Source organism: Syngnathoides biaculeatus, chromosome 8 (assembly GCF_019802595.1).
Source record: "Syngnathoides biaculeatus isolate LvHL_M chromosome 8, ASM1980259v1, whole genome shotgun sequence".
Classification (NCBI taxonomy): Eukaryota; Metazoa; Chordata; class Actinopteri; order Syngnathiformes; family Syngnathidae; genus Syngnathoides; species Syngnathoides biaculeatus.
The window spans coordinates 14,690,287-14,718,208 of NC_084647.1; the positions used below are offsets into that span (position 1 = coordinate 14,690,287).

At 42.5% G+C, this 27,922-nt stretch overlaps 2 protein-coding genes across 9 annotated transcripts in view; one reads left to right on the forward strand and one right to left on the reverse strand.

The window, feature by feature from the left end:
* veph1 (ventricular zone expressed PH domain-containing 1) overlaps positions 1-27,922 on the reverse strand; it is an 84,414-nt gene that overhangs the window by 53,854 nt on the left and 2,638 nt on the right. The window contains exons 1-5 of one of the 4 annotated variants that reach the window (XM_061828108.1): positions 18,082-18,177; positions 6,173-6,348; positions 5,767-5,934; positions 5,043-5,261; positions 146-320 (exon numbers count right to left, since the gene is read on the reverse strand). In XM_061828108.1, coding sequence (XP_061684092.1) covers positions 146-320; positions 5,043-5,261; positions 5,767-5,904 — 532 coding nt within the window. In that variant the 5' untranslated portion in view covers positions 5,905-5,934; positions 6,173-6,348; positions 18,082-18,177. Of the gene's footprint in view, positions 1-145; positions 321-5,042; positions 5,262-5,766; positions 5,935-6,172; positions 6,349-10,352; positions 10,469-17,599; positions 17,914-18,081; positions 18,178-27,922 lie in introns of those variants that run through there. The other 3 variants (XM_061828110.1, XM_061828107.1, XM_061828109.1) reach the window with 3 other exon arrangements.
* slc66a1 (solute carrier family 66 member 1) lies at positions 18,778-27,556 on the forward strand. 5 transcript variants are annotated; one of them, XM_061827318.1, is made up of 9 exons: positions 18,778-18,869; positions 19,699-19,737; positions 20,344-20,592; positions 22,231-22,360; positions 22,580-22,667; positions 23,340-23,449; positions 24,140-24,241; positions 25,010-25,195; positions 26,541-27,556. In XM_061827318.1, the coding sequence occupies exons 3-9, from the start codon at positions 20,399-20,401 to the stop codon at positions 26,658-26,660; spliced, it is 930 nt and encodes a 309-aa protein (XP_061683302.1). In that variant the 5' UTR covers positions 18,778-18,869; positions 19,699-19,737; positions 20,344-20,398; the 3' UTR covers positions 26,661-27,556. The 5 variants fall into 5 exon arrangements, with proteins under 5 accessions (XP_061683302.1, XP_061683300.1, XP_061683299.1 ...); XM_061827316.1 differs by having other exon boundaries at positions 18,785-18,869; positions 19,699-19,779; positions 26,541-27,555; XM_061827315.1 differs by having other exon boundaries at positions 18,785-18,869; positions 19,699-19,779; positions 20,347-20,592; positions 26,541-27,555.

Genomic DNA, 27,922 nt, shown 5'->3' on the forward strand with positions numbered 1-27,922 from the left:
TACTTGAGTAAATGTAGCGCATTACGATGCAGCTCTGATTGTCACGTCATTTGTTTGTTTTCTACACGATCATCTATTTTGCCGTCAATTTGCCAGTGTACCATTTGCGTTCGGATCTGTATAATAATCTTGAGTATTGTCCAACCTGCAAGCACGCTGAGCGTTATGGCCTCCGTGTGTTCAGCCAGCAGATCGACCCCGACAATAGCAGCCAGTGAGAGATAACTGGACATGTTCCTGCTCAACTCTCTGTTCCCTCGGTGCAGGAAGCGCACCGCAACCGGGACAGCCAACACCATGACTGATGGACACGTGTAATTCTGCAAAGAAAAAAAAAAGATGGGCAGAGGAGCATTAGGGAACAAGTAATATTTCCAATTTATTTTGAATTTGGCAAACACATTGTATACAAGAGAGTTCAGACCTCCATCAAGGCTTAAACATTTGACACCTGTGTTTGGAGTGCTGGCCTCACAGTTCTGAGGACTGAGGTTCAAGGTTCTCCCTGTGCCTGCATGAGTTTTCTCCGGGCACTCCGGTTTCCTCCCACATCCCAAAAACGTGCATTAATTGGAGACTCTAAATTGCCCTTAAGTGTGATTGTGAATGTTTTCTGTCTTTGGGTGCCCTGCGATTCGCTGGCAACCAGTCCAGGGTGTATCCCGCCTCCTGCACGATGATAGCTGGGATAGGCACCAGCACCACCGCGACACTTGTGAGGATAAGCACCTGAAAAAATGGAAGGATGGATGGATAACAGATAGAGGAAGAGTTGTAGCGTGACCCCCTAACTCCCACAAAAGCAAGCAGCAGGTGGGGAGAAATGTACTAGCGCCCTCAACTGGTGATGCGGATGAACCTATGTTGTCATAAACAGCATTACTGTAAATTATGTGACCATTATTCTTGCAGTAAGTGACATTTGAACAAGGTTTTGCAGTGCGAGGGAATTTTTGTCCATTTATCTAGACCTGAGGGAGGGCCCGATTTAACATCTCTGCACTTGTTCATCCCAGAGATGCGTGATGGTCTCGAGTTGTTGAATAAGTTCTGCAACCCAAACTCACCCAAATATGGATTCACCTCGCTTTGTACACTGGGACAAAGTCATGCTGGAACGGTCAAGGGCGATTCCCCACAACATCGGAAGTACAAAAAAAATATTGCTATTGTTGTAATGTACATTTTAAATTGAATTATATTAGTGATTCCTAAACACTTTGCCATGGCACACTTGAGTTCATCAAGTGCATTGCATGAAATTACACATTTTCAGTTAATTGATCCAGAAATGATTATTGAAGACCCGATGTGTGACTTTCTTCAAATCCTTCAAAGCCACAATTAGCTGTGACCCTAATAAAGGCGAGTGGTACAAGAAAATGGGAATAAGTTCCCTATATTTTCAAGTACTGTACCGCATGGGACTCATATTGCTACCACTTTCATTCTTTCCTCTAGTCACCACAAGATGACACTGTAGTCACTTTTAATAACCGTTTCATAATACAGTACCACCGGCATGGTAGAACATCAGGAAGACAGTTCTCTTTATAGTAATTGAATACTCTAAATTGCACGTAACTGTGCATGTCAGTGCCAATGGTTGTTTGTTTACATCTGCCGTGCAATTGGCTGGAGACTAGTTCAGGGTGTACCCTGCCTCTCGCCCCGCCCATTGTCAGCTGGGATGGACTCCAGCAGATGCCTGCGACCCTACTGAAAATAAACGGGATGGAAAATGGATGGATGAGTAATTCAGTAGCACCTACAGTATATTGGCAAATATGTTCCCCTTAGCATACTGTTATGCTCTGTATGTACATTACTCTTATATACTCTGCCACTCAAACGTTTGACGTTTTTATTTTTTAATGAATATCTATTCATTCTCTGAGCTGCTTATCCTCACGAGGGTCACAGGAGTGCTGGAGCCTATCCCAGCTGTCATCAGGCAGGAGGCAAGATACACCCTGAACTGGTTGCCAGCCAATCACAGGGCACATAGAGAGGAAACCGGGGTGCCTGGAGAAAACCCGCGGAGGTACGGTGGAGAACATGCAAAGTGCACATAGGCGGGACTGGGATTTGAACCCCAGTCCTCAGAACTGTGGGGCCAACCCTCTAACCAGTTACTCCACCGAGCCACATTTTAAACAATTACTTTTATTTGATTTTACTTATCATCCATCCATCCATCTGTCCATCCGTCTGGGAGGAATCCGAATCCAATGGCCCAGCAACCTCATCTCGCTCATCTATTTTCTTAGCCGCTTATCCTCACAAGGGTCACAGGTTTGCTGGAGCATATCCCAGCTGTCAATGGGCAGGAGGCAGGGTACACCCTGAACTGGTTGCCAGCCAATCACAGGGCACATTGAGACAAACAACCGCACTTACAATCACACCTCGGGGCAATTTAACGCGTCCAATTAATGTTGCATGTTTTGTGGATGGGGGAGGAAACTGGAGTGCCCGGAGAAAAGACATTAGGCAGGCACTTTAAATAAATACAAATATTGGTTCACACAAAAATCTACATTCCTTACAGTTCTAACTAGTATGTATTTCTATTAAGAGTGATGCGACATCCACAGAAACATTTGACTCATGGTGTGTTTTAAATTAACCTTCACCCCCAGTACTAACTTCATACAGGAGGTCGGATGCTGCTGACACTGACGCAGTAGATCACAAACCACTTTAGTGCGAGTACAGTATATGGACGCTCAAATTTATTTCCATAATGTGAGTGTGTGCGTGTGTTGTGTGCGCGCGTGTCTGTTACATCTGCTGTGCTATCAATGGCCGACTGAATGTTCGGCGTTTAGTCGTGTCTGCCCCCCCCCCCAGCGGGGTAAGAAGGCCGCTCAAGCATCTGCGGATCAAACGACAGGAAGTCAAGGTAAGAGCAGAAGGACAAAAGAGAAGAGACAGATGGTCAGAGGGGAAAGAAAATGAAAGAGCGGGACAAAGCGAGAGAAGAAAAGATGCTGCAATCGCTGTTGGGATTTTGGACAGCAGAGCCAGAAGCGGGCTGTCAACTTTTATGCGTGTGTGTGTGTGTGACCGTGGCTATTCCGAAGATGCCGCCTCATTACAAGGGTATTAAGCACATTCCTTTTTCCACAGGGAAGATTGGGGGGGGGGGGGGAAATAGAGGAGAGCAAATTCAACCAATGTTACATCATAAACTGTAGTTATGATCTAGCCAACCATCCATCCGTTTTCTACACCCCTCGCCTGCTCAAGGTCACAGGGAGGTGGAGCAGATCCCACCTTGAGGGGAAAGGCAGGCTACACCCTGAAATGGTCAATCACAGAGGCAGAAAACCATTCACACCGTCACTGAATGGGGAATTAAACCCATTCGCTCTGCTCAGAATTTAGACTTCAGGTTCATTCAAGGCTCTAAATTGTCTGAATTGACAAGCAGTAAAGATAATGGATGGACGGATACATGAAAAAATTATAGTATAAAGGAAATAGTTTTGTTAAATCGTGTTAATTTTGTTGTGTAGTGGGTGTGGCTGACATCTACAGGATATAATGGATTTTATTCTGAAAATTCTGAGGAGCAGGAAGCTGATGATTAACCAGGAAACATATCAAATGTAACACTTGTGAGAATTTATAATGAATAAACAAATACATTTTTATATGGTTGTATGATTTAAAGGTCAAGTGTCATGCCTATAAACATTCTAAAATAGATATTGTCATGAAAAATATATACAACATTATTCACTTCAATGTCTATACGAAAAAATAAATATGAGCGGAGAGCGCGTCATCCGTGCGCAAAGTTGCGGAAGTCTCATTCGAGGTTCAAGTGGTCGCCATATTGGCTGCATCTTCTGCCCGTGACGTCACACCGGGACATTCACCATTGAAAAGACGCTGTACCTCCTGTTATGGGAGACGAACAATATCCGGATTTTTCCGATGCCCCTTCTGACACAGAAGCTCTTTTTGAAGAAGAGAAGATCTCACAACTGAGTGAAGTGACCGGCGCAATGTTACCCTAACGTTTCAAGCCATATTTAGATGATATGCGGATCACAGCCAAACCATACGCGGCCAAACCACCTACCCGCCCGATCCACTCCCGCGGCGGTGATGAACAACGCCGCCCGCAAGCCACGACAACACCGTGGCCAAACCACCTCCCCGTCTAATCCATCTCCATGGCGGAGATGAGCCACTGCGGCCCAGTGCCACGACAAGCCACCCTGGCAGCGCTGCGTCCGCCGATAATGGCTTTGGCTGGGGTGGCACATTGACACATTTAGCACCCCTGATTTACGGATTACGTTTCCCGCCCCCCAACTATTATTCTTTTTACACAGCTGTTTACACACATACCTGTATTTGGAACCCACGAAGCTCTCGTCCTTTGGACCTGTGCAATCCCGTTTTCACGATGAACCGGGTCTTTTGGAAAAGTATCTAGAGCGAATCCATCCTCCCGAGTGCTCGAGCAATATCCAGCAATACAACAAGCTGGGATTTTGGCTGACACGAAGGAACAAAGAGCTACCTTCCCGCAGGTAAAACTAAGAGAAACATACGAGACCACCTAGGTGGGCGACTGCTGCTAACGTCACTTCCTGCTTCTTCTCGAAAACAAATCCCTCGAGAGGATTTTCATGGCGGGAGTTACAAAAAGCCATATACGTCAAAATCACGTTTTTTGTGGGTCCATACCAGCTGGCGTTTTTTTTCATTAATAACATACTAAAAATCATACATTTCATCACAGTGGACCTTTAAAGAAATCCAGTTGAAAGACATCTCAAATGGACTACAGCATATAAAACAATTTCCATACTGCGGTTTTCCTGGTAAGTAACCTACCTACAGAGAAATGTATGATGTATGATTATTTTCGGCTCATTACTGACGAAAGCATAGCATTTCATAAAATCAGCACAAATATGCCAAACCTACCTCGACAAATTTTGTTGAGAGAGCAAGTGGGAACACGCTGCATAGTCGAATGTGAATGTCTAGCTAATGTGCCTTTGTGCGTGTGTGTGTACCTGCAAGATGCAGCTGGTAATGTCGGAGGCTATCTTGGTGTGCGGCGTGTCCTCGGCGCTGTCACCTTGAGGCGTGAGGTTGTGCTCCAGACACGACTCCCACAGCCCGACCAGGGCCGTGCTGTGCTTCTCGATGGAGCTCGTCTCCCTGATGGCGGTGGTGATCCGTGTGATACAAATCTCTACGACAGCCTGGTCGTTGTCATTGGTCAAATAATCCTGTTTGACACACATGCCGTTACTGTATTTATACAGTATCAAGGTGACGAATTGAAAAGATGAATTCGAGAAGAGGTTAAAACGACAATGTGGATTTAATTTATGCACCAGAACTTTGTGATAAAAAGCGTATTTTCTGCACTATAAGGCGCACCTAAAAGCCTTATAATCCGGTGCGCCTTATATATGGATCAATATTGAGCCTTTAGTGCAACTCCATCTAATGGATGCATAACGTAACTCCAGCCTCTACTGTAGTGTCTGTTCTACGCGCCTTATAATACAGTGCGCCTTATATATGAAAAAAAGTCTTAAAATAGGCCATTCATTGAAGGTGCGCCTTATAGTGGGGGAAAATACAGTATGTACCCAGATATTCCAAAAGATTTTGCTCATACTGTAATCGGAATTTTAGAATCCCTGGGAAATTCAACGCTAAAGTTGACACTCTATCAACATATGTAAATTGTAGTGGTCTGTTCTGGTATGTGGCATGTCTACTAACCGGTGAGCAGGAGATGGACTTGATCTGATCCAGAGCCTGTGACAAGCAGTCTTCAATGGCAGCATCCTCCAGAGAAAACAGATCACCCGCTCTGGACAAATCCCTCTGGCCTAGCACCTGACTGAAGAGGTGGTGCATCCTGGTCCTTGTGGAGAATGCCTTTATGTCCTGTTGGTTGGCAAAATTTTAAATCTCTGAACATAGAACGAGTATATCCCCAACATAATAGATGAGGGATCACTCAGTTGTGATGAAATTCCAATTTTCAGCTTTTTGTTGACTGTTGGTTTTTGGAGATTGTACAAATCATTCCGGCATGCTCCCAACAGCAAAGACAATAAAGTACATTTACTTTGAAAAAAAAAAAACACATTTGGGGTTTTGCCATCATAAGGAGTAGAGGTACCTCAGGGGTCTTTAGTTGTTTCTAAATAAATCTTCATCCCTGGTGACCAGGATCAGGTAAGTTGAGCAAAAAAAAGGAGGATCAACTTGGCCCGATGTTTTTCTGGGGATCCATGAGGCCTGTTACCATGGAGACAAAGCATATTCCAGGGAACGTTGTGGTTTCACAACAGAGTCCTGATAGAGAAAGGGAGGAAACAATCATTATCTGCAAATGCTGGGACATTAAATATGAATGTTTTCTCCAGTGCATTCATTTGCATTAAAATACAGCAAGCTATAAAAAGACATACTGGGTCAATCACTTCACTTTTAAGAAGGAGAATGCTGCCTATTAAATAGCAACAAAATCAAAGCCCACCCGTAAAAGTAAACAATTTCTCCAGTAGACATAATGTGATTTTGCCAAATGTCGAAGTACTCTTGCAGTCCAAAGACCAAATGCAAGAAATGACACAGTCACCTTTTGCAATTCTTTTTGACTTCATCAATGCAAGTTATTAGAACATGTAAGTGCATTTCTCCAGTATGCTGCAGCACGACAACTAATAGACCTTTCCGACCTGTCAATCACTCGTACAATAATAGCCAATCAGATAGCCGCATTCTCTTAACCCCTGGCTTGACATGCTCCTCTCGCCGTGTTGTCCCACAAGCAATGCCGGTTGTCAGTAGCGTGCGCTTGGAAAAGTTAATGTTACGAAGAAAATGGTCCTCAGATGCACTTGGGAAACGTGCAATTCTGATGAAAGATATCCTGCTAGGTTAAAAGGGCCTGCTTGATTCATTTTCCAAAACCTAAAACACAGGTGACGAAGTGTCTACGGCGGATTAAGGCTCGCGGAAGATCGCACGTACAACTAAATGTGAACAATATCAACAAACACAGGGCTGTATGTTTGAAGGTAAGTGAGGGAGAAGTTTGATTGAATTATTATCAGTGCTTTATACATTGCAGGAGAACAACTTTCACTTTGTTAGTTTGTCACTGAGCTGGTGAATGAAGTACGATTCCACTATTTTACCTGTTGGATTTCAATATGAAGTTTGTGAGGTGTCAAACGTTTTTGCATCGATCGCCAACGTTTCACTCTAACTCTGACATTGCGTCCTGCTCCGTCCAAAATCTTAATTCTGTGTACATATCCTTGCGTGAAATAGTTGAGACGTCTCTGTAGAACTCTCGTGGAAAAATCTGACGCATTTGTCAAAAAATATACCGCATTATTATCTGGAATAAACGATAGAGAATCCACTTCAAACCTGTTTTGCTCAGTGGCCATTGTGGAAGCTTGTGGGACTTGGCAAATGTAGCTAAGGGGAGCGGAGCTTAAGATCGCCAGTCGGAAAGGTCCATTGCAAACTGCAAACATCCCCAAAGTCTATGAAATTTCATTTGTATAAGAAACAAAAAGCACACCTCCATAAATAGCCATGTTGTAGGTCTACAATTGTCAAGATTTAACGTTAAATTAAATGAGAGTGGAGACAGATCCTGGTTAAGCAACACCATGTAAAAAGTTCTATCAAGGAAATATGAGAGTTTTTGCATAATTTACTAGTAAACAATGACAGGTCAATGGAAACCCTATTTCCATAGTGGGAGTAATAAATAGATTGCTTTTTTTGTTTTTTTGCTCTTGCGATTGTGCACGCACACACACACACACACACACAAAGACCCACTTTGGCAGATTTGAGCTTTTCTTAAAAGAAACCACACAGCGTGTCTGTTGTTTTTGATCATGAATTAGTTTGCTCAGAGCACTAACTCCAGCCCGATAAGCAGATGTATCTGTGTCACAGCCAACAATCTGCACTCGGTTCCCTCTACAGGCAAACACCATCTCGTACTTTTCATCTCATCGTACTGGCGCAAGACCAAACTACACCAAAGAAAGGCACAAAGAAGAGCACTTTGGAGAGCGAGCTGCCGGGGTTGGCTATGGAAATGTTGCCTGGGTAACGACGTCAGGAATTCTTTGCTGGTCCGTCAGGCCTGCGATACCGAAACAGTCGAGAAAATAGAGGCAAGGAACCGTCACTCACAGAAACATGTTTTATCGGTACTGCAATAAAATCTGTGTATTTGATTCTGTGTATTCTTTTGTTCTGCAGAATAACCCCCAAAACCAATTTCTGTGTGAATAAATGTGAATATAGCTAATGAGAGCTTGACTCTGTCAGATTTGCGACCTTATATGAGTGATAGTTTCGAAAGGAATTCAAGTAAGAAAATTGCATTATCCAACACAACATTGCTCCATCTTGTGATCAGATCGGTGATTCGTTGTTTTTTTCAAACTCACTCATTAGTTCCTTAAAATTCTGATAGTGTAAAGCCCAAGATATCAATTCACAGGTTCTTACAAGTGTTTAGACACGATAAAATCATCCCAACGTACTGCTCATCAGTAACTCTGCCTTGCACATTTCCCCCATCCTGTCCTGTCCTGCCCTTTTCCATCATCTCTCCTCTTGTCCTATTGGTTACGTGTTGCACATCCTCACCAGTTGTCCACCCCCTGCTCCACATACAAGAACACAATTTGACTTTGTAACATTCTTCTTCTTCTTTTCTTTTCGGCTTGTCCCGTTAGGGGTCACCACAGCGTGTCATCTTTTTCCATGTAAGCCTATCTCGTGCATCCTCCTCTCTCACACCCTCTATCCTCATGTCCTCCCTCACAATATCAATCAACCTGTTCTTTGGTCTTCCTCTCGCTCTTTTGCCTGGCAGCTCCATCCTCAGCACCCTTCTACCAATATACTCACTCTCTCGCCTCTGGACACGTCCAAACCAGCGAAGTCTGCTCTCTCGAACCTTGTCTCCAAAACATCCAACTTTGGCTGTCCCTCTAATGAGCTCATTTCTAATCCTATCCAACCTGATCACTCCAAGCGAGAACCTCAACATCTTCATTTCTGCTACCTCCAGTTCTGCTTCCTGTTGTTTCTTCAGTGCCACCATCTCTAATCCGTTCATCATGACCGGCCTCACCATTGTTTTATAAACTTTGCCCTTCATCCTCGCGGAGACTCTTCGGTCACATAGAACACCAGACACCTTCCGCCAACTGTTCCACCCCGCTTGGACCCATTTCTTCACTTCCTTACCACACTCTTGACCCCAAGTATTTGAAGTCGTCCACCCTCACTATCTCCTCTCCCTGTAGCGTCACTCTTCCTCCTCTACCCCTAATCCTAACCGGCTAATCTTCATTCCTCTCCTTTCCAGTGTGTCCCTCAATCTTTCCAATTGTTCCTCCACCTGCTCCAGATCACAACATCATCTGCAAACATCATGGTCCAAGGGGATTCCAGTCTAACCTCATCTGTCACCCTATCCATTACTACCGCAAACAGGAAGGGGCTCAGAGCGGATCCCTGATGAAGTCCCACCTCCACCTTAAATTCTTCTGACACACCTACGGCACATCTACCGCTGTTCTGCTACCCTCATACATGTGCTGTACTATTCTAACATATTTCTCCACCACACCAGACTTGCGCATGCAGTACCACAGTTCCTCTCTTGGTACTCTGTCATCGGCTTTCTTTTCTACATTACTTGTAGTCAAACATTTACACTGTATGTCTATAGTTCTGCTGTGGTTCGGATCGCTATCCCCCTTGTCCATCCTGTCCCTCTGTCTGCCCCCAAAGACCGTTTTTCTGTGCAGCTGCATTTTCAATCAGCATCTGAAAGTGACTGATTCCATAATGCGATATGTATTGCTATTTGACATGCTTGAGCTTAATTGTGTTCCCAGTAATTTTAGTGAGTAACAAAAAATGGCCAGTTATCAGCTCTTTAGCTCATTTTTGTTGTCATCATTATATTTCTTCAACCAAAAGTATCTTTAACTGCAACTGAAAAAGAAACAAGTCCATGTCTAATAGTCTAATATTTTTTGACTGTGTGTAGCACTAGAAGAGGATCTTTTAAGTGTTCCTTATGAAGAGGCCAGTGAGTGTGCGTTGAACTACCACTTAAACGACTGTGTGAGACGTAGAAGAATGTCAGTTTTAAAACTATTTAAACTATCTGCTTGTTACAATTAATCACCAGGCTCCAGCTGAGCGAGCGCAGGAATGCAACCTTTAAACAGAAGCAAATTCCACTCCGACACTCACATTCTCATGCCTGAGAATAATAATAATTAAAGAAAAATACTTACAGTAAGTTGATCATCTCAGTTTTTAATTGTTTTTAATGTGGAGTTACACCCAGTCATGTTTCAGCATCATGGCTACCCAAAATAAATCCTCAGTCAAGGAGTAAAAGGGGTGAGCCACGAGGTGAGGTGTGAGTGGAAGGGGGTGAGCGCTTGGGGGCCACGTGAGCGTGAGGGGGTATGTGAGAACAATTCGACTTAAGGGTCTCTGCTCTCTTTCTGTTCATGTGGCCCGCGGGCTTTACTAGACTATCTTCACTCAGCGCACTGCCCAGAAGGGAGAACACTGGCTCTTTTGTACCACCTATAAGACCGGACCCCTCCCTCCCTACAGCGCCCCATGTCTGCACATCTCTATTCATTCGGCACAGTCCAACAGTGCGATGTGCACCTACATACACTATGTGACATCGCCTACACATGCAAAATCCTTTAAGGATGATGGCGGGTGTACACATATCTGTGAACATGATGTCATGTTCTAAAGCGTTGGTGTCAAAGTCAAGGCCCGGGGGCTAGATTGCCGCATGATTCTATGTGGCCCGTGAAGGCAAATCAGATTCATCAACTTTCATGATTTTTGTTCAAATCTGCACCGACATTTGTAATTGTCATATCATAATTGACAACATTGAGATATCCAACCATCCATTTTCTTAGCCGCTTATCCTCACGAGGGTCGCGGGGAGTGCTGGAGCCTATCCCAGCTGTCAACGGGCAGGAGGCGGGCTACACCCTGAACTGATTGCCAGCCAATCACGTTCCATTCACATGTTTAATAAAGTTGTTTTTGGTAGTTTTTTTTTTGTATAGATCAGAAATAGCTTTACATATGCAGGCCAGCTCTGTGCTACTAGAAACTATCTAAATATCAACAAACTGAACTGAAATCCCTAATAAAACATTTTCTGAGGTCAGGATAGAGGAAGAATCGGAATCTTCAGCTAAAACCATCCATCCAGTTTCTTGACAGCTTACCGTGTTCTGGGTCCCAACTGCAGGGCACATGTAAAGAGAGACAACCATGAACACTCACTTCCACAAATCTGACTGAGTGGGAGTTCAACCAGACAGGCAACTTAATCATTACACCATGAGTGTTTTCATCCAAAATGATTCCATTTTTCAGGCAATTATCCCTTGCGTGTGGGACGAATATGGCCCATTGTTGTTTTACACTGGGGCTCTGCCAAATGTACTTGTTGTAATATGGTCACCTCAAGTCAAACATTACGCCGCACGTTGCTGATTATTGGAAGATTACAGGGCAACCTGGGAAATATGCAGACCCTGGTTAATAAAAAAGTGAATCTGTTAACGAACCACATCCTCTGCTCCACATGCAATTTCCCACAAAAGGATGTTATTCGAATATAATTCACAATGGGAAATAAGCAGTTACGCTTTAGAATAGTACAATGCTGTAGATACAAATAAATATAATCCAGCATGCTGACATTTGTATTTATTCACGAAGAAAGCACAACTGAGTTGAAGGGAAGCAAATTAAGTACATAAATATATATATACACATATATATGCATATATATATATATATATATACATATATATATATACACACACACATATATATATATATACACATATATATATATATATATATATATATATATATATACACATATGTATATATACACACATACACACACACACACATACATATATATATATATAAGTGGGGGTGTACACCTTGGATTAGTTGCCAGCTAATTGCAGTTATCAGTGTAGAATCATACGACTGATCCAAGATGCTCCGATATTCGAACTTTCATGGAACTCAATAGGTCACAAACCCGCACCGAGGCAAAACAGTACCAGAATTTTGGATCTAGTCTATGCTCCAAAAGCTAACATCACTTGTGTCTACTCCATCCATCCATTTTCCAAGATGCTTATCCTCAAAAGGGTCACGGGAGTGCTGTTGCCTAACCCAGCTAAATTCGGATGAAAGGCAGACTATACCCTGAACTGGTCGTCAGTCATTAGCACTTGTTTCTCTCTTATTTTAGCCTTTCCACCTGCAGAAATTACTTTATCTATCCATCCATCCATCCATCCATCCATCTTCTTCCACTTTTCCACATCAGGTTGTGGGGGCAGTAGCTTTAGCAGGGATCCCCAGACTTCCCTTTCTCTATCTAGCTCTTCCAGGGGGGATCCCGAGGCGATCCCAAGCCAGCCGAGAGATGTAGTCTCTCCAGCGTGTCCTGGGTCGTCACCGGGGTCTTTTTCCGGTGGGACGTGCCCAGAACACCTCACCAGGGAAAAGTCCGGGAGGCATCTGGATCAGATGCCTCAGCCACCTCATCTGCCTCCTTTCAATGTGGAAGAGCAGCGACTCGACACTGAGCCTCACCCGGATGATCGAGCTTCTCACCCTATCTCTCAGGGCGATGAGGAAACTCATTTCGTCCGCTTGTATCTGGGATCTTGTTCTTTCAGTCACGACCCACAGCTCGTCCCCATAGTTAAGGGTAGGAACGTAGATCGACCGGTAAATTGAGAGCTTCGCCTTTCGACTTAGCTCCCTCTTTACCACAACAGATCGATAGATAGTCCGCATCACTGCAGATGCTGCACCGATCTGGCTGTCGATCTCCCGCTCCATTCTTCCCTCAGTCGTGAACGAGACCTCAAGATACTTAAACTCCTCCACTTGGGGAGGGATCTTATCCCCGACCTGGAGAGGGCGCGCCACCATTTTCCGACTGAGGATCATGGTCTCAAATTTGAAGGTACTGATTCTCACCACAGCCGCTACATTAATACTGTTAAAATGGGATGTCACATGTCTCATCCCAAAATCTAATTAGACCTCTATAAACAAAACACATGCATAAATAGTTATCTAGAAATCGTGAAAACAATCAATCAGCGACTAATAAAATTTTTCGGGCCTGCCACTAAAACTTTCCAAAACTGAGCTGCGATTGAGGCAATGGATTACAAGAACTGAAGAAAGAAAAAGTCATAAAAAGTCAACCTTTAAAAGCACACAATTTGGCTGGATGTGATGTCAGACAAAATTGAAAGTTCTACATTATTCATCTTTTTAGCTTGGTGCTGCAAACATTTGTGACTTATATCTCTATAAAAGAGCGATGGAAAAGACTTCCAATAAAACTAGACAGAGGATAAGTCAAATAAATTGGGAAATAGTTCACATGCATATTCCTGACAAACTTTATTTACAACACTACGTTTGCTTTTCCCCATACATTTATGAAAACTGTGACACGCTTTAATAATGGGGAACAACTTCCTCATTTAATTCGGCTATCAGAAAATATTTACCAACATAATCTGAGATCGATATCGCTGACCTACAGAGGCAGGACAAAAAAAAAAAAAAATGCTAAAAGAAATTGAAACAATGTGGAGAAGGCGCGACTGAATAATGTCTCCTTGGTCCTCTGGTTGCATGGAGAGCATTTTCTATCATTTCCTTGATATTTAATGAATGTTATTAATCCAAAAAAAGGCCCGTTTCATTACTTGCACTTTTATTTTTAATTGCTTACATGACTGCTATAACAGAGAGCCTAATTTTCCCTAATGGAATCACATCACTTAACTTGTTCTTTACACTATAAACAGTATATTGTCATCATATATTGTTTGATATCTCGCCTTTAATGGTCCACTGGGATCCATTCAATTACCCAACTACATTTAAAATGCGCACGCTTATTTCAGAACGTTAAGCGTGTGAAGGACGTTTCTCATTGCGCTTTTCGTGTTGAGAGAATTTCCACGGTTGCGAGTGAAAGCTCTGGTGGGACGGCGTCTCACATTCACATGCATTTTCAAAAGCGTTCATTATTTATGAGCTCGCTGCTTACTTTTGCAGCCAAAACTCGTAGTCTCGCACTTTGGAGCGCGACAAAAGCGCGTTCATATTTCGTCAAACTGTAGCGGAAAGAATCACTGCTCCTTTCAAAGTACTGATAATACATTTTTTATGGTTCTAAGATCACCGGGAGTTACATAATACATGTACATACTTTCTTTTTCTGAATTAAAAAGCTCTGTGATGCTTTAGAGCTCACAATTGGTAGGTGCATATTATATTTCCGGGATCAGAATTATGTCAATAAAATGGCTGAAAATAGTCAGAAGAGGCTGAGTGTCTTGTAGATTGGTCAAAATATGGCTGAACAAAATATCGTTTCAGCATCATCATCACAATGTACAAAACAATCACTAATGTTGGTGTATTAATATCCCATCATTCAACTGTGAGCAGCACAGGGACCTGGTTGGACATACTAATGAGATTATTACCAAAATTACAGTAAATTAAAACACATCATCGTACACACACAAAGCTATTATTATTAATATTATTTACTTTTTTTTGGGGGGGGGGGTGATCCCTATTAATGAGGATACCAAACTTGCATTTACTCTATCTCTCTTCAGAATATTACAAATGTGTGTCACACCTGATAACACTCGTGGGGATGAGGTGTTGTTAAAGGGACAAACGTCAGGAGTACACAACGTAGTTTGTTTAAACCAGGGGTGCTCGAGGCAGTCTTGGTCGATCGCGGGATGACGTGCCAAAAAAAAAAAAAAAAAAAAAAGACGTCAGCCAATGTTCCATCTAAAGTGCGCACATGCGCAATTGTGCACGGAACTTTCTCTAACAACGACCGCTGCTCGGCCACACTCTCTTTTTCTTAGCTTACTTTACACCCCCCACCCCCCGCTCTTAAAGACGTACAGTCAATTACAAACGTTACAGTACTTACGCAGCCCATCAATGTGTTTTATAATGACAGCGTCCACCACAGCTGCTTTCGTGAGCAACACAGTCTGGGCAACGTAGAGCAAAGATGAGCTAGACGTGCTGCTTATGTTTACTTTGAATATTAATGGAGAGAAAGTTAAAAAAGAAATGCTGTTGTTTTAAGATGCAATGACTGTCAGAGTCTGTGAATAATCGAAGAAAAAATGGTTAAACTGGACGAGATTTTCTCTTTTCATCACAGCCTGATCCGGGATGAAAACACAGACAATACAGTGCACAAAAAGTAAAATTCTGTATTTTAAATATAGGAGGCAACATTACATTAACCTTAAAATGGTCTGGGAGCATCCTCATTCAACCCCCCACCACCCCCGCCCCCATCGTCGGTAGCTCGCGAGAGGCTGGCTGCTTGAAAAGTAGATCTTGGGGTAAAAAAGTCTGGGCACTCCTAGTTTAAACTAATGCACTCAACATAGAAACACTAATGCATATGTTAGGTGTAAATTAACAGATTCATAGGAATATGATGATGACTCTCCAGTATACTGAGTAGTTTTCTCGAGAGGGGGAAAAAAACGTGCTGGTTTTAATGTAACATATTGTTTATCTTGTATTTTTTTAACATCACAATATTACAGTGTTAAAGAAAGATGCAACGTCATTTCAACATCGTGCAACACTGCTCAAAACTTAATTAGGTATAAAAATATGCACAACTGTGCAAAAGTCAAAGCATTCAGGGAGTAGTAAGGATGTACACACGCTGCCAACATTGGGGAGATTTACTAATTCCAATGAGAGCTAATCCAAGGATTTCATCAAACAAAATGAATGAATGAATGAATGAATGATGGGCAACTGTCTCGATGTGCCCTGCGATTGGCTGGCAACCAGTTCAGGGTGTACCCTGCCTCCTGCCCGCTGATACCTGCGATAGGCTCCAGCATTCCCACGACTCATGTGAGGATGAGCGGCTCAGAAAATGGAATTTAATGGAGCCATGAAGGGCACCGGTGGGTGTTTCCATCAACCCTCTGTTTATACCAGGTTATGGATTACATTTTGTTCTAACCAGTGGGTAGAGGAGATGTTCAATTAGCTAATGGTGCTTACTTTACCGTAGATGTTCAGTTGCGTAGTTCTTTTGTGTTGTACTCTGCTGTACAAGAACAACAACAACAAAAATCTGTGATGCACTAACCCTGCGATAAGTGAACCACTAAATAGCAAAGGATGAGTACACATCTACTTTCTCACTGCCCAACGTTGATGGAGTTCCATTCATTCCATTTGGGGATCTTCAGTTGGTTCAGTGAATGTAAACACAGCCATATCAGATCATCCATCTATCCATTATCTGAACCGCTTATCCTCACAAGGGTCGTGGGAGTGCTGGAACCTATCCTAATTATCTTTGGGCCGGATAGCACATCATGTCGACAGTTAAAAAAAAAAGAAAGAAAGGAAATCATATACGTATGGGCATTATATCAGAATGGCTTATAAATGCAAAATGAAAATGGCAATTGGCAAATCATAGTCAGACCGATGATCAATCTTGCTAAAAGTGAGAAATACTTCTTGGGTACTGTAAAGGTCCACAAGTTCAGTAGACACTTCTGAAATAAGATCCATCCATTTTCTTTCCCGCTTATCCACACAAGGGTCGCGGGGAGTGCTGGAGCTAATCCCAGCTGTCAACGGGCAGGAGGCGGGATACCCCCTGAACTGGTCGCCAGCCAATCGCAGGGCACATAGAGATAAACAGCCGCACTCACAATCACACCTAGGGGCAATTTAGAGCATCCAATTAATGTTGCATGTTTTTGGGACGTGGGAGGAAACCGGAGTGCCCGGAGAAAACCCGAGCGGGCACGGGGAGAACATGCAAACTCCACACAGGCGGGGGCGGAATCGAACCGGGGTCCTTAGAACTGTGAGGACAACGCTTTAACAGCTGATCCCACCGTGCCGCCTCTGAAATAAATTATTTGCATTATGTGTTCAATAATAATTACGGTCATTATGCCAAGACACTGATCATGTCAACGAGTTCTCAAAACAACTGTCAAAAATGATTTGACAATGTAGGGAAAGACATGAATATCGTATTAACATGAAGACATTAATTTCTATAAATCGTTGTGTTTTGTAATGATTAATTCTACAACATTGCGAAGAAATCACAATGTTCCATCACCGGTTGGCTACTCACGTGGTTTTTTTGAGGTAACAAGGAGCCCGTCGGGAGCCCCCCCAGCTCTCCTGACTATCATGCTTTTACAATATCGTGCTGGTTTATCTAATAATCTGAATGGCATGTGCGTACGAACAAGTTGAATGAAGGAATTTGCTCCAAGCTGCATGTGAGGCTCAAGGGGGGATTTACTGTAGGAGTGCAGTGGTCATTCAATAGAGGAGACACAAGAGGAACAAAACCGGGAAAGGGTAAAGGTCAAGTCTTGCACGCTATTACCTCCACTATCTCAGAATTCTTTGACCTTGAAGACTGTCACCCTCGATCCCTTTCTGCCTTCATTCAGAAGGACCTCAACGTGACCACAAAAAAAAAAAAAAAAAACGAAAAAATGTGAGCAATGCGACTGAACTCGCCTCCGAAGTCAAAACACATTCCCCTGGAATTAGGCGCCAAGAGGGCGACGACTGGATGGAGGCAAAGCAGGTGTAATGCCACTCAACGCACTCATATTGTCGTTTTGATATCGCCACAAAATAATAAAAAAAAAATAATCACAAGTTGCTCTTGGCTCCGTTAATGCTTTAGATTATAATTCTTGTGCGGTGAACTTTCCCGAAATCAAGGCGGAGGCGGCATTCACGCATTTGTTTCCGTACCGCCGCCTTGTCGAATGACAGCAAGGCGAGCAACAAGACAACCCGATTCCCCCTTGCCAACCCCCCCCCCCCCCCCCACCCCCGCAGCGTCGTGCCGCTTACCTGTGGGACAACACGCAGATCGCGGATGAACGAGCAGGTTAGCCGTGCTCAGCGGCTCCCGGGCAAAAAACAAGGCGACGCAAAACACATTTTCTTTTTTTTTTTTTTTTTTTATCCCGACCGGTCTTCGTACGGGCTTCAAGTTACCCCCACTGAGAAGCCCATTCCGTCTACGTCGGCGACTGTTGGAAAGGGCGCCATCGTGTGGTGAAAAAGAGAGCAGCCAGCAACAGGTGGACGGGTGTCTGGGTGCGTGTGACGCTTTCAAGGACGTCTGAATGACTCCGACATGAATGGAAAAAAAGAAAAAAAAAACAACTGGCAATTTGCCTCATGAGAAAGAGGTGGCGGGAGTACTGATATTCTGTACTTGAGTCAACGAACAGATATTTAATATAATAATAATAAGGACTTACACTAATGAAACAACCACATTTCAAATCATCAACAAAACAGTTTAACTTTTCACAATCGAGGGCCAAACTGAAAAGTGGAGAACAATTTCACAGTACAGACACAAGGTTTCCAGTGAGAGGTCTACAAAACACCAGGTCTTTTCCCAGTATAAACGACCAAATTTGAAAAAAATATATACACATTTTTTGTGTGAAACATTTATGCACAGGACCACTGATGTAAAAAAAAAAAAAAAAAAAGACTGGATGGCTCATTGGCTACCAAAACTGAAGTCGCCGCCCGCCATCTTGATACTCCCAGAACAACCATGCCAACCTGTGCAGCGACTGCGTTAATCTCCAGTTTCGTGGCTGTGAGAAAATATTCCACAGGTAAATTAGGAAGATTTACTTTGACACTGTTAAAGTTTTTTTTTTTTTTTTTAATTTTCTGATTATCTTAATTCACTTGAACAACGTTTTGTTTACAGTTGTTGTTGTTCACTGTTCACGCTCTGCTTCACTTTAACCAGGCTGACGTTTTTTTTTTTTTTTTTTCGCAAAAAAGGAACATGAATATTTCCCCAAACTTCATCAGCGGATAAACAAGAAAACACATTTTTTTGTGAAATTGTTGATGATGAATTTCATAAGACAGAACTCTGGAAATTTAATTTGAGTTTCAAATGTGAAGAAACAAGTTTAAATCTTCTGTCTGAAATAGGACATCGCAGAGACAACAAATGAACAATGCGTTTAGCTTGTATTTTCCCATTGCAAGTCCATATTTCTAAAAATATACCAAACTGATTGACTTAAAATTGATTGTTTTTATGACAAGAAAAAAGCTTAGTTTTTTGCTCTGTTTAGTGCTTCACAGCGCATTTTGGGAAAAGTTAACATGTCACTGAAATCGGGCCCTAGGTAATATCCAAGGTTTCTTGGTAGTCACGGTGTAAACTTCGCCTTTTTTGGCTTACCAAGTCGAATTAAAAATCCTTCGTGTTACCAGAACTGAACAAATGTCAAGCTCACACGACCAGCTTTAATTCTACATGCCAAACTTTGAGAAAAACCCCGCCATAATCCAACCCGTAAACCATGTCCTCCATACATTTTGGGAGTACCAAGATGGCGGCCAACTAGCTTCAACCGATCGACATACCACCAGATGTGTAAACACTTTACAGTCTTTTTTTTTTGTTTGTTTTTTTTTTTTTAGATCAGTGCGCATGACCAGTGGATGGCAGTACTTCCCCGGGTATCCTTTATGCCAGTGTACACACCATCCGATTAGTAACAGGTCCTGCCTTCAAATTAATACAAAAATGCTACCTCTTAAAACTGTCGCTTTTAGCCGGTTATACGATATAAATACATATTACATATGTGAGATAAACTACTTTTACATATGCCGGTCATTGTTGCATCTTTTCACGAAAGCAAATCCATTTGTTTTTCATTTTTATTCAATCCATTTGTTTTTCATAACGACAATATAATAATAATACACATCCCTATAAAACCTATGTGCACGTTATAGAATTTATTCTGAAAATCTAACCGGATGTTTTGCTGCCATGTTAAATGCCTTGACACATGATGGTGCCTACCAAATGGGCCCAACCGGCTTTTTTTTTTTTTTTAAATTAACTAGAAAAATAGACGCTCACTGCTCGTTCGCATTAGTTAGAAAACCGTGCGAGGAAATTAAAAGAAACAACTGGATTTTGTAAAACACCTTTAACCGCTTTAGGGTTCGTAAAGTGACAATAGTGTTGGCGAAGTAGCTGGCAGACCTGCGCGAATAAAAGTGAAGTTGCTTCCAAGTTGCACCTTTTTCAACAAATCACCTTTTTGCAATTAGCAGAGAAGGTTGCCGTTTTCGGGGAAGGGACTGCAACTGAGTTAAACGTCATCCCATGGCCATCGCACGTTTTCCCGGGAAGAGCGTGGACACAAACTGGAGCTCCCCGAAACTGGAGCGACTCGTGTGCGTAAACGGGACGCCCTGGATCCTTTACCTGCTGGAGGAGTGTGCGGATAACGCGTGGCAGTACAGCAGCGTTGTGTTCGGCCTCGTTTCTATGCTTTGCATCCTGCTATCTACTTTCCCGTGAGTAAATTTTTGTGGGTTTTTTACCTACCCAATATATATATCGATCTATTTATTGTAAGATACTGTAACATACACAGTTTTGACAGTATGCCCTAAAACATGGAGTGTGTGTGTGTGTGTTTTTCTGTTTTTTGTGTTTGTTTTTTTTTTTTTTGGGGGGGGGGGGTGAACTGTACCTCTGTACTTAAAGACCCTGTAAAGTGAATTCAGTTTGTTGTAAACATAAACTTTGGAGATGATTGCTGAAAAAATATGAAAGACAGGGAACTCTACTAGTGATTTGCGGAAATGTAAAACAGGTTTTTGCCAGGTCAATTTTGTTGGGGGGGGGGGGGGCATGGCTATAAAGGTGCCCACTGACACATTTTGGGACCCAGCCTGAGTCACTCCTCACCCATTATTTACAGTAAGAACTTCAGCTGCTCAGCCGCATAATTTCAAGTGTCATAGTTGTTTTTCTTTTCTTTTTTTTTTGAGGAGCAATCGGCCCTAGTGAGGATAAGCAGATTGGAAGAGAAATGACTTTTGCTAAACATTTCTTAATTGGAGCAACGTCTGGGGAGAAACGTTTGCAGGTCACTGGCAATTGCACAATTACCCAAAACCAGGGGTTTTATTTAAGGTGACATATTTTACCAAACCAAAAAATTTCCTAGTATTTAGAATGTAATATTAGCTCTATGGTGCCACGGTAAATATGTGAAACATTAAACTCGTCCATGCATTCATCAGTTCCAGATATTTTTCTGCCGAGAGGCCCGAAATGAGGTCATTTTAATGGAATATGGCTCATAAGCAGGCAACAAAATGTTATGTAGCCTAGCAAGCTAGTGCTAGCGCTCGTGCTAACATTTGTAAGCAAACATGCTGCCGTTCTCTCAAATCCAGTTCTAAAGTTTTGGTGTGGTAGAACTACTTTTAATTACACAACTATATACAGTAAATGAAAATAAATTTGAATAGACATTCTCCTCCATGTTCTGATCCATTATCGTTTTTTTTTTTAACTCTATGATCAGTGATCGGCCCCAAAAATCCTGATCCTGTAAAGTCTTGTGTATAACTAAGGAAGCATCTGCTCAAAATGAAATATAATTTCACGTAACGTGAGCCACAGGCTCAGTGATGTGTGTTAAACGATTGACTTTCTGTCTACGGAGTCAGCTCACAACTAGCTAATGGCTAGCACATTTTGTCAGTGCATGGAAAGCCCTGGATCGGCCTGGGATATATTCCAGCCACTGGAGGATTTCAAGTAGATTTTGACGGCTCAAACACAAAAAGATGTCTCGGAATACAAATCATTTTACACATATTGATATGTGTTGGACATCTGACAGTTGAGCAGAGACAAATTTTGAAGCCTCGTTTTATATACTTGGCAATGGTTTTAATCATTCACATTTGGTAGGATGGTTAACAACACTGTTGTGTGTCATATTTACACATTTTCACTTTATAGGGACTTTAAAAACTGATTATTTTGGATTAACTAAATGGAGACTGCAAACCACTAGTGGTGATAATGCACCATGACAATCGGTGAGCAATATTATAGCACCTAGCTCCTGTAAATCTGTAATGTATCGGGCTGTCTTATCTTGGTTTTTGCATCTGCCTGTCTTTCCTCTCTAGCCAGGTCCATGAATCCTATCAGAACGGTAAAGCGGATGAGGCCATGTCTTTCGGCTTCCTCCTCTTCCTTTTCAGTGGTGACATTGCCAATTTGGTAGGCTGCTACCTCACCAGACAGTTGCCAATTCAGGTTTGTACCACCCACGCCACCCAAACAAACACAGACTTTAAATAGTTTTTTTTTCTCGCTATTTTTCTCCTGGCTAATCCATATCCAATGTCCATACCAATTTCCCAAGCCGCTTATCCTCACAAATGACTGGATTTATGTTTAAATCAACGCATGAGCTGTTTTTCCCTTTCCATCGCCGTACTTGACTGAAGATGGTTTCTTGTGTTTCCTTCACAGGTGGTCACAGTGATTTTCTACATCTTTACAGACCTGATTCTCATCTCACAGTTTATTTACTATAAGATAAAGAACAACTCAAACAGAGGTAAATGGGCTGATATTTCGGGACAGACATTGGCTCTGTGTTGGGCCACACGCAGGGAATTGAACCTTCAGGAAAGACTACATTAACGGTGATGAAAGAATTTACAGTACAGTATTTAAGGTTTGTTGCATACTGTATTACTATTGGCATCACGGTGGATCAGCTGGAAAGCGTTGGCCTCACAGTTCTGAGGTCCCATCTTCAATCCTGGACCCGCCTGTATGGAGTTTGCATGTTCTCCCCGTGCCTGCGTGGGTTTCCTCCCACATCCCAAAAAACATGCAACATTAATTGGACACTCTAAATTGCCCCTAGGTATGATTGTGAGTGCGGCTGTTTGTCTACATGTGCCCTGCGATTGCCTGACAACCAGTTCAGGGTGTACCCCGGCTCCTGCCGTTGACAGCTGGGATAGGCTCCAGCATTCCCCACGACCCATGTGAGGATAAGCGCCGAAGAAAATGGGTGGACGGATATATTACTACTGCTAATATGATGCACATATTGTGCCTGTACTTCAAATTCAAGTGTTTACCTATTTTTGATGTAATGGTAAAGTACTTTGCTCACTTAAAACTCTCATCTAATGTAAAAAGTGTTGTTTGTCATTTAATTTTTAATTTTGTGTTTTTCCACTGACTAATCTTTGCATTGTATTTTTGTGTGTTCTAGAGAATCCTGTGTTGAAATGGCTGTGCTGTCTGTGGTGTGGTGCTGGAATACTACTGCTGCTGTTTTTACCCAAACTCATCATAGATGATATTAAAACCTCCAAATCTCTTGTAGGTTAACATTTATTAAATGGTTTAACATCCATATTGTTTGATAATAATCTTGCATGTGACTTTTTATGAAAAAACGGTCATCTTTTTATATTGATAATCAGATGAGAATATGAATTTCTTAATACAAGATTGTTGGCACTTTATTAAAATAAATTGATGACCTTTGTTTTTAATGTTGCAAATTGTATTAATTTTTGCTAGACTTTAAAACACAATAAATAGGGATCGTGAGCTCTAGCAAAAGTGTATGTTAAACTGACGTGCGTAGCAACCAAATTAACATCAATCCATCCATCCATCCATCCATCCATTTTCTTTTCCGCTTATCCTCACAAGGGTCGCGCAGCGTGCTGGAGTCTATCCCAGCTGTCAACGGGCAGGAGGCGGGATACACCCTGAACTGGTTTCCAGCCAATCGCAGGGCACCCAAATTAATATACTTGTTAAAAACATAATTGAAACTATGGAAGTTGGTTGTTTGGTTTCAGAAATTTGACAATACATGGAGTATACTACAAATCATTACTTAGTACTAAGTTAAACATTGCCATAGTTGTAATAGTGGACTTCCAAATTACCTTTTTCGTTGAACAACAATGTTGTGCTCTTTTTGTCAGCTAAATGACATTAAATGTTCGACTGTGAAATTACTGTAAAATGAAAGCCCACTTTTCTGTTTTTCCTCAGTCACCAACTTTATCTAAATCATTGGAAGTTTCTGGCTTTGTATGTGGATACCTCAGCACCGTCTTTTATATTTCATCCCGCTTCCCACAGCTGTATAAAAATGTAAGTGACGCTTTCTTGCTGTTCGCAATATCAGAATAAGTATTATGTGTAGCATTTAGAGCTGTTTGAATTCCTTATGGAGCAATAGTCCAGTGCAATGAATATTGTGCAAAAGGGGCGTCAAGATTTCAAGGAAGTCTTGTGTGTAGACTCTGTGGAGTTTTCCCCATGAGAGACCTTGGGCTGGCCAACTCTCCCCAGCAGAAATTTCCAGGACTACCCAGTAATACACTGGGCCTCTGAGTAAGATTTCGTGTCACAATGAGAACCAGACATTGGAGGACAATAGTCACGTTGTTCTGAAGAGTCATCGTGGCTCTCGTGTGGCTGTTAATAATTCAAGATTCATCTTCATTCACTTAAAGAAAGCAAGAGGCCTGCACTCCAGACTATCCAATCAGCAAATACAAACACTATGCTCTTTCCTGTCGTAGTGCTAATTCAAAATACATTCATCTTGGCGAAACGTTTTCAGCAACTTGGGCTCAAAATTGTTGCTAAACCACTGATTTGAATTATCACTTCAACTGAAAATGCAACCTTTGGGAATTTGCATCTGTTTCCCATCAACATTTTAGCACACCGCATTGTTTTTCTCCTTAGTTTTGGGAAAAAAAAATGTTGTGTTCTCTTTACTGAGATGTGATTTACGGTCACAGTTTGCCAGTGAGGCCCCCGCAAGTTGGTATTATATGGATAAAAGTTTGGATCGCCAGTGTTATACACACAAGCTCAGTGTGCTCTCTGCATAATCGACTTCTTTACTAGTTCCAAAGGCAGTCTACCGAAGGCACCTCCTACCTGCTATTTGCACTGGTTATGATTGGCAATTTGTCCTACTGCTTGAGCATCATAATGGCCTTACCGGCAACAAAGGAGTCCAAACAGAATCTCATCATCAAGCATCTGGCCTGGCTCATCGGCAGTCTGGGAGTCCTAATTCTAGACGTCTTTGTATCCTTAACATCACAACTTGAAGTGCATCTCGTTTGTCTATTTTCTAGTCTTGTCAACCTCATCTTCCATCTGTCAGGCACTCACTGGCACAGCATGACAGTGGAAAATTTTAGCGTAATTCCCGGCCTACAGAGCGCACCGGGTTATAAGCCTCACCAAGTACATTTGTAAAGGAAATACCATTTGGTACATGCGTATGCCACAGCTGTGTAAAAGCCGCAAGTACCCATGTTGAAACCCACATTGAAAGACGAGATATTTACAAAGAAAGATGGTACACAGAGTTTAACGCTAACGCTAGCGCCATGCTAACAGGACCGGTTAAAAAAAACATACCGGTAAAAATCATTGAGACACAGCAGTAACACACTAGTGCAGCGCTAACTGGGCCGGACCGGTAAAAGTCACTTCCTCTGCACATATATTCCACCGGTCTCACCCTTACCTTTTCCGCTCGAGTGCCCCCATGCGGCCGTTAGAAAAAATGCACAAATTAGCTGCATCACTGCAGCGTGTGGAAAAAAAAGTGACGGCTTATTGGCCGGTGCTGAAAAGTCTCCTTGTGATTAATGCGCATGCGCATATATTTTGTAAACTTCAGGCCAGTCTGAAACGTCCCCATCCATGCTTCAACATGTGCCATTCGACGACTTGTCGCCGAGTGTTTATGTTCGCTAGGGATGCCTCAGAAAGACAAACACAGCGAACGTACATATTTGTGTATATCTTTTTATCAACCTTTGTTTTGGTTATGGTGTATGTCAGCTCCCTCTATGTAGAAGAAGGGGAACTATGAGACCGGGGGATTTCCCAGTAAGCGTCTGCTACGTACCCACAGTTCCCCTGTTCGTAACGGATGCGCATTAATTACATGGAGACTTTTCAGCACGGGGGAGCGCTCTGACTGTCACACCAGAAATTGTGGTACTCTGAGCGAGTGTATTGTGGCGGCACGGTGGTTGACTGGTTTGATCTTCTGCCTCATAGTTCTGAGGATCAGAGTTCCAATCCTGCCTCGCCTCTGTGGAGTATGCATGTTGTCCCTGTGCCTTCGTAGGTTTTCTACAGCCACTGCGCCTTCCTCCTACATCCCAAAATCATGCATTAATTGGAGACTCTAAATTGCCGTAGGTGTGATTGTGGATGCGACTGGTTGTTTATTTCTACCAGTTCACGGTGTACCCCACCTCCTGCCCGAAAATAGATGGGCGAGGTTCTAGCACTCCTGCCACCCTTGTGAGGATAAGCTGCTTGGATAATGCGTGAATGTATTTTCAGTCCATGAAGTGACCGTTAAATCATCTCGATGAATTACGGAAAGAATCCTGACCTTGTTCACCAGGTAACGATCCAGTTCGTTCTGTACAGGAAGAATAAGTCCGCCAGAAGACATGCAGCAGTCGCCGGACTGGAAGTTCAACCTCTGATGTGCGGGGAAGTGGAGCTATCAGTCTTGGACTAAACCTGAGCGTCCAAATCGCCATTTGGCTGTACTTTGTTTGAAATCACCGTGTGGCCTTTCATATTTGGGTTTTTGCCTAAGTGTATATGACTTGATGGTATTGACTTGGAAAACAGCACAATCCAGTCATGTGTTACACTGTGATAGAAAGAAGGAAGACCTTACGCTTCAACACTTAATTTATTATTGACTCAATAGTTAGGGTTGATATTTATTACATGCTGTGGGGCCAATGGAAACATTTAGTTTGTTTATCTTTATCGTGGAGTTGACTGCACTTACAACCCCAAATCTACAAATGTGATTGGGAAGAGTCAAGCACAATCAATCCCTTACAAAAGCAGAATGGCTTCTATTTCCCCCCGTGGGGGCAGATCGACATCACCTAGCCGAAGTTCACTTGTCCACTAGTGTGCAGTTATGTGGCGCAGCGGACAAGTTGGGAAACACAAATATTCTTCCGCCACTCTAACCCTAACCCACGGCAGACGTACTGTACTTTGTGCTTATTTGAACTAACACTTCTGTCACTAGGTGTGGCTCTGGATTTTCATGTAGTGCGGAAAGACGGTCCCAGAGAAACTCTATTGAGGCAATTATGTAAAGTTCTGAAGTTGTGTTGACAAGATTTTTAAAATTCAGAATGGCTCGCTCACAGACACCTCTTCAAAAAGAGGCCAACTACACCTACTTAGTTGATTGTATCCAAACTTAAAGGTCAAGTGTCATGCCTACAAACATTCTAACATAGATATTGTAAGGAAAAATACATATAACATTATTCACTTCAACGTCCATACGAAAAAATAAATATGAGCGGAGAGCACGTCATCCAATGCGTAAAGTTGTGGAAGTCTGATTCGACATCCAAGTGGGAGCCATATTGCCTGCATACTCTGGTCAACACGTCACACCGCAACATTCGCCATTGAAAACCCCCTGTGGCACCTACGATGGGACACGGAAGCTCCTTTCAAAGAAGAGAACATCTCTCAATCAAGTGAAGTGGTCGAGAGATATTTTGATGATATGCGGATCACTTCCAAGTAATAACAGACTCCTAGACAGTATGTATGAGCCAGTCCAGCTGAAGCCAACTGCCGCGGATGAGGCGTCACCGAAGCCATCCGCCGCGGACACAATAGAGTGAAGCGATTTGGCAATATTACCCTATTGTTTCGAGCCATATTTAGATGATATGCGGATCTCTTCTAACTAACAACAGACTCCCAGACAGTATGTATAAGCAAGCCCGTGCTCCT